The 11,771-nt window shown below is 30.1% G+C and overlaps 1 protein-coding gene across 1 annotated transcript; it reads right to left on the bottom strand.

Annotated features, from left to right (window-relative positions):
- Positions 1-2: 2 nt before the first annotated feature.
- On the bottom strand, positions 3-11,343 carry LOC126736607 (probable pterin-4-alpha-carbinolamine dehydratase). Its single transcript, XM_050441047.1, has 3 exons — positions 10,979-11,343; positions 10,650-10,772; positions 3-378 (listed from the first exon to the last, which is right to left on the bottom strand). Exons 1-3 carry the CDS (start codon positions 11,147-11,149, stop codon positions 196-198), a joined length of 477 nt encoding a protein of 158 aa, XP_050297004.1. The 5' UTR covers positions 11,150-11,343; the 3' UTR covers positions 3-195.
- Positions 11,344-11,771: the final 428 nt, after the last annotated feature.

Here is an 11,771-nt window from a genome sequence, read left to right as displayed (position 1 = left end):
GATCACAAACATAATTTTATATTATAAATAATGACAATTATTAACAATTTATTTAATATTAATTAAAAAAAATATTGGACCCTATGGGAACTAGGTACAATGATTATAAAACAATTTGTTGGGCAAAAAAAAATTAACAAACTTAACACATCAACATGTCCAATAAAGTAAATATTTATATCTGATTCAATAGACTCACTTCTTGAGCCCACTCGCAGCTTCCTCCATAAAAGTGGCCAACTTGAGATCTCTTTTACTTAACCCATTGATGTCATGAGAACTTAGGGTTACTTGAACTTTATTGTAAACATTGAACCACTCTGGGTGATGGTCCATTTTATCTGCTAATAGGGCTGTGCGAGTCATAAAACCAAAAGCCTAAAAAAGTCAGTTGATTTTGAAACTTTTAAAATATTTATAATATAATATAAGTTTTAAACTTGTTATTTTCGAAATGTTACGAAAATATATAAGGCTATAAAAAAATGCGTCATTCTTAACAGTTTGTTTACACTTTGATTAGATTTTCAACATTTCTTATTTTCTTTAAAATATTTTTTCCAACGAAAAAAAATCCTATTACTTTCTTCAATTAAATAATAAAATAATATAATTTAGTATGTATCTTATTATGTAAAGATTGTATAAGCTCCTTGCATTTATCGTGGTTTTCGCCGGACTTTATTATATTAAACAATTAAATATTTTATATAATTAATGGCCCTCGAAATCCGGCTGAATTTCGATGATCTTGAGACAAATTTTGCGAGTGAAAAGCATAGCAAAGAAACATTTGACTTGTGATGTTATAGTTCCATGAGTTCCATGTTATAGTGTTCTCAAGAGTCTGAGAAGTGTTAAATAATTGTCATTACTTGTGGGACACCCTGGAGATGTTTTCCCTATTTTCGCTCCTTACGTTTAAATAAAAAAAAACTATTGAAATAATACTTGTCAAATTATTGATTGTCCTCTTTCAACATCCATTTTACTAAAATTTGTCAGTCAGAGTAAGTTAGTATTTATCTATACTTCAATTCCTATTTTTCTACACCCACAACACAATACTATTAACATTATTTTCCCCCTTTAAAGTGTGTCACCCCAAAGTCATTAAAATCTTCCACAAATAAGGTAGCTGGAATGTCCATCAAGGCACCCAGGTAAGTCATTGACAAAAAAAATTTAGTTTTATAGTAACTTTTGTAAATTATAGTAAAATTTGTAAGTTGGTATGTTGACAAATTTAAGATTAAAAAAATGTTTTTTGACTACTGCGTTCCATTTCTACATTTTTTCTTTAAAATACGTAAGAGGCAATATGTAAGAAATCCTATACCTAGCGATATTGATAACAGGTACAATAATACATATCAAAACTGTGGCTGTTGTGATGAATTCTTCTTGCCAATCTCAGAGGGTAATTAAGCAATATATTTGTTTAATAGCTACTTATAAATCAAAGGCGGTATCACTTGGGTTGAAAAGAACTGAATCTTGTAGATCTACTTGTAGAGATAATAGTTTTTTGACTGTTTCAATTTACTTCCTGGAAGTATGTATATGTTTTTAAGAAATTAATATTCTTTAAAGGCCTTTGCGTCAGAACTCACCATTTTATTCTTAATTAAATATCATTGTTTTAGATTTTAAATGTTAAAAGTATTTTCTTACTTATGTTTTTTGTTAATGTATATTCTTTTTGTCCTTTGTTTTAAATTCATATACTATTGTACAGGTAGTTTGTACCAAGGATGTAATTTTTTAATTTAAAATCTTAAACCAGGTTGAATTGGTGGAGAATTTCAAAGTCTATTTGAATCATATGCTTAGTTTTACACATCAATTTGATGGTATATATGTGATGGTATAGATGGTATATACAATGCTTTCATTTCAAAACGATCCACCCTTAATAACTTTCTTAAAAATCAAATTTTCATATCAATTCTAATACGTATTTATGGCTCACGTTTTTATCTTGATACCTTTCATTAAATGCTCTCGCGGTTCTGCGAGCACACCGATCTTGAGCTCCATAAAGGAAAATTATTTCTATTCTTTCGGCTAGCATATACACCATTTGCACGCGTCAAACTGACAGTTTTAACCATAATAAATCGCCTGCTTTTTAAACGCCTTAAAAATGTAAGGTATTGCAGTGTTTTTTTGTACCTATTAGGTAGGTTTCGCAAAAAATATAAGTAAAATAAATACACATACAAAGTTATAAGACTGCAAAGATTTTTGCAAAAAATTTGAAGACACTCTTTTTTCTCGCAAATAACGGTACACATTATTTACTTAAAAAAATAAATAATTTGCTTGAACTAAATGTACTGTTTGTTACCACACATTTTAACTTCTAAATTGCTTGTATTTTTTTTTGATGATCTATTATAAAAAATGTAAGAATTTTAAAATGATGTACAGTAGCGGCCAAATGTAGAGAAACTTTTAATTTTTTTAAAAATTAATTAATAGGTTAAATAAAAAGTTTTAATTTCATCACTAAATCATTGGGTACCTTAAGTTACTTATAATGATATAAAAATAAACACATTCTTTAACACATGACGAAAATACCAAAATATTTTTCATTTTTTTGCGGCCATAAGTAGAGAAACTTTTTTTCCGATCATTCCTAAACAAACAGTTTTTGAATAAAGAGAATAATATTTTAGTCGTGTGTTAGTATTAGTCGAGTAAGATGCCACGAGGTATTCATTTGTCAGTTCAGTTAAAAGAACTAATTATAAAAAAATATCAAGATGGATTGAAACAAAATCAAATTGCAATTGATTTAAAGCTTAATAAAAGTGTTATATCTAAACAAATCAAGATGTACAAAGAACGTGGAGGTTCTTTAATTAAACCTAAGACCGGAAGGCCGCGAAAGACTACTCCTTCAGATGATAAAGTAATAAGAAGATGTTCCCAAAAAAATCCTTTCTTTACTGCCGTGGATATTAAGAAAGGAAACCCTTCCATTTCACTATCCATCCGTTCCATAAGAAGACGCTTAGGCGAAGGAAACCTCCAAGCCAGACGACCGGCAAAGAAACCATTCATTTCCAAGAAAAATCGGCATGCTCGTTTAAAATTTGCTAGAGAACATTCCACTTGGACTTATAACCAATGGAAAAACATACTTTGGTCCGATGAAAGTAAATTTAATTTATTTGGGTCGGATGGAATAAAGTATGTAAGGCGTCCCCCACATCAAAGATTCAATCCTAAATACACTAGGCCAACCATAAAACATGGTGGAGGTAATGTCATGGTATGGGGTTCTTTTTCTGGGCATGGACTAGGTCCGCTAATAAAAGTTGAGGGTATTATGGACAGATATCAATATTTACAGATCCTCAAGAATCATATGATACCTTACGCCGAAGAAAACCTTCCACTAATTTGGAAATTTCAACAGGATAATGATCCTAAACATACAGCTAAAATTGTTAAAGATTTTTTTGCGGAGGAACAGCTCAACGTTTTAGCCTGGCCTCCACAAAGCCCCGACTTAAATCCCATTGAAAACCTATGGGAACAATTGGAGTTAGATGTTAGGCGTAAATATCCCGAAAAATTTAAAAACAAAGAAGAACTGTTTTGCGCATTATCGCAGGCCTGGCAGGAAATACCAGAAGAAAAAATTGTAAAATTGTTGGAGTCGATGCCCAGAAGATGTGCAGAAGTTATTAAAAACAAAGGTTTTGCTACCAAATATTAGGTTTATTTTAAGTATTTGTAATATTTTGCTTAAGTTTCTCTACTTTTGACCGCTTAAAAAATAAAAAAAAATTTTTTTGTGGGTTTATAAATAATTTTCTTATACACTAGTTATTTATTTTTTATGTTGTATTTGTGTTCCACCTAAAACAATAAAATATATTTTTAAAAAGTAATCTATCAATATTTTTTTAAAAATAATCAAAAGTTTCTCTACTTTTGGCCGCTACTGTAGGTACCACACTAAAAGTATTTATTTAAAATACCAAAGTTTGGCGTAAATAAAATATTCATTATTTCTAGACATTTTCGCTAACTATTTGTTTACACATTTACCGATTGCATTTTTTTTGGTACCGTTGAAGAGAGAATTTGAAAGAGAGAAACACTGCTTACTCTGATGTATCACACGATGGGGGTTTCCATTTAATATATTAAAGTGAGGTGAGGAGGTGATTGACAGAACTTCAGTAAATGCATAATTAAACGTCCCCCTGTATATCTAATTTGACGTGTTTTTTTTTTTTTTTTTTTTTTTTTTAAGAAAGTTATTAAGGGTGGATCCTTTTGAAATGAAAGCACTGTATATTTGATAATATATAAGTTAATCAGTTCAGTCAATCTGTAACTTTTTTGGCAAAAATAGGCGAAATCTTGATACTTTGCCAAAGTTAGTGTTACTTATGAAAAGTGCAAAAACAAAAAGTGGCAATCCCTTCTCTGGTATTTTTTTGGAAAACCCCATTTTTTTTTTGTAATGGATATTTGCAAAAACCGTGAGTACTACTAGTGCGTAAAAAGTAATTTGACGTTTAATTTATAATTTGTCAACAAATGTTTTGACGTTTTTTTACCGTAAAGTTTTTTAAGTTGTAAAGTATTTTGGTATTTTTGATTTTTTCTTTCTTCGGTAGTAGTCGTTTTCTTCGGTAGTAGAAACAATTTTTGTATGTTACACGTGTGTAAAATCCGCTTTTCTAATCAAGGGAATTGTCACATATTTTATTCTTAAAAAAAGTATCATTTTATACACTTGTTACATAAATGATCATTTATCACTGTTTCAAACATTTTCAAAGTGTAGAACTGAAAAAAGCCTACAAAAATGATGTATGCATTTTTTTTCAATTTCTCGTTAGCATGATACAACAGCGCGTACGTAATAATTTACTGAAGCTATTCTATTTCACAGCGTTCCCAGAGCATATAATTTGCCAAAAATCGTGTTATTCTATTTTGGTTTACTGAAAAATATTTTGGATTCTATTTCTTAGGAAAACTACTCAACTTAAAGAAAAATTTCTTAAATTGAAAAAAAGGCAAAAAAAGTTTACCCGTGTTTGTCGCTGTACATCAAAAATTGCACAAGATAGAGACCGGCAAATACACTAAAAGTTCATTTCTCCCTAGGCTATATAGCTCGTAAATAAAAAAACGCAAAATCTCACTTACTGTAACTTGCAGATAATACAAAAATATTAAAACTGTCGTAGGTCTGTAGATCTCTTTCATTTCAAATTAAAAAAAAAACATTACACTACAATAAAACATCAAAATAAATTTTTGGTGATTCTGACGCCCTCTATCGTGGGTGTTATTGCGTGTACATCGACTTACGCGGGTAGCAATTGTAGCAAAGATAATACTACTACGGTTCGATAATTCTACTACGGTTATTCGTAGTAGTATTATCTTTGATTGTAGACAAATATATTCAAAATTTTTTGTCTTAAAAATTTTTCTTTAAATTGAGTAGTTTTCGTAAGAAATAGAATACAAAACTTTTGAGTAAACCAAAAATCATCCAAGCAGGGGGGAATGACACAAAATTACATGCTCCGGGAACGTTAGTGTGAGTGAAATAGAACAGCCCCACTAAATTATTACGTTCCATTTATATATTATATTGACATAATGCGATGTTTAGAAAATAAACACGCTGTATCTCGATAACGAGATATTGAAAAAAAATGCACACATCCTTTTTGTAGGTTTTTTTGAGTTTTACACGTTGAAAATGTTTGAAACAGTGAAAAAAACTAATTTAAAAATTTTGGACCTCTATTTAGTATACAATTTAGTTATAAACATCTTTTGTTTCGGACACTTTTCCCTAAAACCCACGATTTTCGCTAAAAATCGATTAGAAAAAATTTTAAGTTTTCCAAAAAAGTACTGAAGAAGGGATCGCGAGCTTTTGCCGAATTTGAAGTTTAAGTCAAATTAATACAAATTCTATTACTACATATTACGTGATTATTAAAAACTGCAAAAAATTATAGGTTCTTTAAAATTTAAAATGTATATTTTTCTGTTATGCATAACTTTCATCAGTACAATACTATACAAAAAAATATCATAACAATTATAAAAAAAAATTATTTTGTCACTTTATTTATAAATATAAATATAGACTATGCTATATTTTTGTGAAGATTCGCAAGTGGTAACAGATATAAGAAAAGTATATAGTGTGTGCCATCAAAAAAATAGTAATGTATATATAATATCTCAAAAACTGGGGCCCGTAAAAAAAATTTGAGTACGCCACTGAATTCTACGCAAATAAATCTACAAATACAGTTTTTACTTTTTTAATTTTTTTAATATGCACGACAAAAACAATGTTACAGAGGATGACTGAAAATACCATTTTTTCAAAGTCACCCTGTAGCACAAAAACAGATAGCTATAGCAAATTTTATTAGTGCATCTTTGGTTTTATTAAAAAGTAGCATGGTGTCGCAAAAACCGCATCTCTCTATTTGTTTTTTTGTTTTAATATGTATGTTATGTAGATATCCGATATTACTTAGTTGATACATTTTACTTTAGTATTTAGTTGTTGTTTCCTTATTAGCTTAGTATACTTTGTCTCGTTATTTTAGGTTGGTATCTGTAAGTGGCTTTTGGCTGTTGATACCGTCATTAATAAATAAATCAATAAATTTTCATAAGTGAGAAACTCGATAAAACATACGAAAACGGGACACCCTGTGCATGCCAGCATGCGTTAACATCTGTGAATGTCAGCGACCCAGATTTCTTTATTATATGAAACGTCTTGAACAAATGTATTAACAAATAAAGTTATTGAAAAACAGAAACAAATATGCAAAGCCGCAAGAAAAAACTTCCATGAAAGAAATAAATTTACCATTTCATTCAACAGTTGCTGGTGTCGATCGATTCACGTACTAATTAACCCGTGGACACTAAAGAGATATTGGACAAATACGGGTATTGTAGAAGCTTATAGCTATAGTAGCGCTTCCATCAGGGCAGACTCAATGCTTTGTGATATTTGAGTGAGATTACGCCATTAATTTGTAATAGTTTACAACGGTAACAATATTTAAAAGGAAGTATTGTTATTGATAGTTATAATTAAATAATGATTAACATATATTGTAAAATAGAAAGTTAATTTTTTCTGTCGGAAGTAGAAACAAGAGCTACTTTCCCTGCTTCCATAGAGACACCTCCATTGGTGTGAGGACTTATAACAAAATAAATAGCCAAAAACGTCGCTTGCATCTCGTAAACGTCGCATTTTTTACATTTTTCTGGTGACTTACAAAAATTACAACCCCCTAAGACCAAATTAGAAGAAAAAACCTTAAATCCATTGTTCTTATAAAGTTTATCACACTACAACAAGGATTTCAGTGGGTCATTCTTTGATACAATATCTTTTTTCTTGCTTTAATAGTTTTTTTGTTTTTGTGGAGTGATTCACAGAAGTTTACTGGGTTACATAAATGAATTTTTTGAATACACAGGTTTTAATTACTCAATATGTTTTAGACAACGATTTACTGTTATTGTGATAAAGTGAAAGATAAACCTAAACAAACTTTTAGGTTATGTTTAAAATGTTTTTATTTATTTTAAAAATTAAAAAATCAAGAGCGAAGGTAATTTTTATCACCATAGCAATAAACAACAAACATTTTTTGGATTTAGTTTGTTTATAGTATTCTGTGAACTAACTACTTTTTTGCTTGTATCCTAAATTTTCTGTTACCTTTTGCTTTGAATTTGTTTTGAGTTCATTTTCCTGTGAACTGTGTTTTTTGAGCTGTTTGTTTTATTGGTTAATCATTTATTATGCCCTTGGCGTATATCGTCCAAGAGTATGCAAATATGCATCTCATTTTTGGTGAATGCAGAGGAAATTCTCTAGCAGCATCTATACTATCGTGAATTATTAATGTTCACCGATCATATTCCGAAGGCAGGATGCTCCTGTTCGAGAGGGAAGACTCTCGTATTGATTATATTGAGCAAGTTTAGACAAAATTGAAAATGATCTCATGACTTCGGCATGAGCAATGGAAAGAACACGGATACCGAAATCGGTAGTAAATGACATCACTAAGCGATTTCAAGATCACCCATATCATGTTCAATGGGTGAAAAGCCAACTGCCTCGAGACTACGAAACCACGCCTACAATTTTGCCGCAGAATGTTATAAAAAAATAAGAAGAGGACCCGAATTTTTTAGATAATATACTGTGGTTGGATAAGAGTACATTCAAAAACTTACCCCAACAGATGGATCGGCCGACTAGGTCCAATTTTATGGACCCAGGTCTCCAGACCTAAACCCCCTCGATTTTGTTTACTACGGTTGCATAAAAGAAAAGGTTTAGGAAAGTAGGCTGCATAAAAAAAAAGGTCAAGGCCAATAAATAATATTTCTGAATTATGGCAGTGAATAAATGATGCAGCCCAAGATCTTAAAACTGTCAGGAATGCAAGATGGATCAATAGACAGCTCGAACATATTATTTGATTTTTTAAAATTTTTCTAAGTTAAATGAAAATATTTTTTGAACGTAACATAATTATAAATTTGCTTTATTTTCTTCATAATGTAGATTTATCTTTCACTCTATCACAATAATAGTAAATCGTTTTTTAAAACATATTGGGTAATTTTAAAACTAGATTAAATGAGCCAACTTTATAAGGTATTATCCAGGTTGCTGTACCTCGAAAACCATCGACTTTTACTAAGGTCATCTTATGTTTTTCTGGGTGCTTATGAGTTGATCCATCAGCCCCTTCAATATTATTGTTGACTTTTCAGACACCCTGGGTATTATGACATCAATTCTTCAGCTGAATCAAGTAGGTGGCCTAAGAATTGTATGTTGATTTTAGTTAGTAGTTTTTGAAATTTCTGTTTTTTAGGATTGATAATGTTACTAAACATTGGTAGTACATTATGCATTTTTAAATGTTCTCCAAATGCTAAAGGTGGTGAGCTCTTTGGAATTGCTTGTGACAAAAATATTTTAATCCTTTAAAAAATCTTTGATATTCAACAGATATCATGGAGGAAATGACATTTCCGAACAGAATTTATTTAGATTTTGACAAAACTGTAAGTGGGTACACAATTTTTTTTTATGTCCATATATGTATATTAATGATAACAATTTAACTTGCTTGTCATTTAAACTCATTTCAATTTTTGGGGTTATTTGATAGGGATGAAATTTTAAAGCCCATTAACAAAATTAAAGGAAACAAAGGTTTTGGTCCAGATGGCATTTCAGCTTATGTATTGAAGGGTTGCCATTATCACTTGTTGGGGCCATTGGTGTATCTTTTTAATATTATTATCAGAAAATTCTCCAGATAACAAAAGCAATCCTGAAATTATGTAAGTAGAACCCCCTATTTCTCATGGGCGAGAAATTAAGTGCTGATGATGTACCTGTGGAAAAATTTTGCTATGATATTGAAAATCTTATAACAGAGGATAACCTAAAACCTGAGCATATGTATAATGGAGAGGAAATATGACTTTATTGGAAAGCAATGCCAAGAAGAACCCTTGCTGTAGGCTCAGAAACTAGTGCTCCAACTTAACTGTACATACAGCTTCTTTTAAGTTTGGAAGTAGACAGACTGTTTTATGTTGTGCTAATGCCTCTGAAACCCATAAGCTTAGGTTACCTGTTATTGGAAAATCCAAAAATCCAAGGGCTTTTAGAAATATAAAAACACAGCCCATTGATTGTTATATTCAAAAGGCAGCTTGGATGGATCAAGTCATCTTTAAAAAGTTTTTTTTCCAAAAATTTATAATGCAAAATAGAGCTTATCTAAAAAAAATAATCTTGCACCAAAGGCTGTACTGTTACTGAACAATGCTCCATTATATCCTGATGTAGAGCAATTAAAGTCAGCAGATGGAAAGATATTCATAGCATATTTTCCTCCAATCTATTGTCAAGCCAATGGACCAAGGTGTTATAGATACCATAAGGAGGCTTTAAAGAAAAAACTTCAACTATTGGAAGAATGTGACATTGAGGGATTTTGAAAACATCTAAATTTGAAAGTGGAAATTTATGCTGTAGCTCATGCTTTATGAAAGTGAAAAATTAAAAATTTTCATTTAAATAATTAGTTTAATAGATAGAACATGTAAGATGATAATAAATAAATTAAATAAATGTGAGCTATCGATCAGAAAAAAAGCATTTATAGCCAAATGGTTTGGTAAACATGGAAGGGATGGATAAAATGTGATAACCAATAAACAGGGTATTGCAGATTTCATAGACTTCTGCAGAAAGTTCTGATAAAATAGTGATGATGATGAGAATTGTGATGATAAAGACAAGTCATTGAAGCCCAAAACACAAACCAATTTTGTGATAGTTGTATATAATATGTATTTTCCTACATAACATTGTTTAATCTATACATAGCATATACATTATGTAGAAATAAAACTTTTATTTTTTGTTAGATATATGTCACATTGCTTCTTTTTATTTAACACATGTATTTATCTACATAAATTATTTAAAAAATAAAAGAGATGTGACATTATTACTTATTTCTTATCTAACCCATACTGATCAATAGGTGATTCATTAAATATTTACTTGCCTCATTAAAATTTTTAAATAGGAATTCCTTGTAAATAGCATCTCGATCATTTTGTACAGTCCAGCCTTTGCTCAAAAGTTCCTCAAGCTGAGTACTACGTTCTTCTTGGGTTAGTTTGTCTGACTAAAAATTGATGGTTTGACTTAATCATTACATACAATTTAGAAATATCAAAAATGTTTATAAATATTACCATATTCTTGCAAATAATGCCCAGCTAAAACAACTCTCACACTAAATGAAATTCAATCTTACTCACCAGAAAAATCAATACCAAAAAGTTGTAGCAGGTATCAAGAAAAAATTATTACAAATATTAAACAACTTACCATTCTGCTTTTGGTCTTGCCTGCGTTCAAGGTTATATTACGATAGTGATTGGAAAGAAAAGTACTTTTGTGAAAGGAATGGTCAAATGGGTCAAACTGATATTGCTTCACTACTCTAAAAAAGCCCGACGCATGCTTTTTAAGAACATTCTTTATTAGAACGCTTGTCATGTCTTAAAGTTTTTATCACCGAGGCTAATTAAAAAATTAATTAGGGACATTTATCGAAACTTTTAACATTTTCTTGATAAGCCGGTTGTTTTGAATTTAAAAATGTATTTTTAATCTATAAAAAAACATTTGGAGTTTACTTCTTATCTTCTCATTTCTCTTTACATATGTCATATATTGTCATATCTTTTATGTGTGGGATTAGGGCTGGGATTCTAAAATCACGACACGATCTTATTATAGAGTTATTTTCCCTAATATTTGACAGATGGAAACGTCAATTGTCTTTTCTATTGATAAACAGTCACGAACTTATAAATATACCTGGACTGCCAATTCAATGAAAAGTAAATGACCACTACTAGGGGGCCGCCTTAAATTTTTGCTTGTATTTACTTAACAAATTCAGTTAAAAACACTTATTTTCTTTCTATTTTTACTATTACGAGTTTTAGGTACTTTCCTTCCATGTACAGTGTTTCCACATTAATAGGTACAACCATATATAAGAATCAAAATATAGATGATTTTATGAGGGTTTGTAATTATAAAGGGTTTATATAGAAAAAATATATTATTCTGTCAACAACTCAATATATTATTCTATTATAAACAACACAGA

The sequence above is a fragment of the Anthonomus grandis genome, chromosome 5 (genome assembly GCF_022605725.1).
Source record: "Anthonomus grandis grandis chromosome 5, icAntGran1.3, whole genome shotgun sequence".
Classification (NCBI taxonomy): Eukaryota; Metazoa; Arthropoda; class Insecta; order Coleoptera; family Curculionidae; genus Anthonomus; species Anthonomus grandis.
Note: the sequence above shows the minus strand (reverse complement) of the source record. Positions and strands in the feature narration are given on the sequence as shown.

Excerpts from the sequence above, each read along its gene's own strand:
- LOC126736607 (XM_050441047.1), bottom strand. The coding sequence starts at position 11,149 with ATGACAAGCGTTCTAATAAAGAATGTTCTTAAAAAGCATGCGTCGGGC. Across the intron at positions 10,773-10,978 it reads GCAAGACCAAAAGCAGAATG|TCAGACAAACTAACCCAAGA; the intron begins GTAAGTTGTTTA and ends ATCAATTTTTAG. Across the intron at positions 379-10,649 it reads TATTTAAAAATTTTAATGAG|GCTTTTGGTTTTATGACTCG; the intron begins GCAAGTAAATAT and ends TGACTTTTTTAG.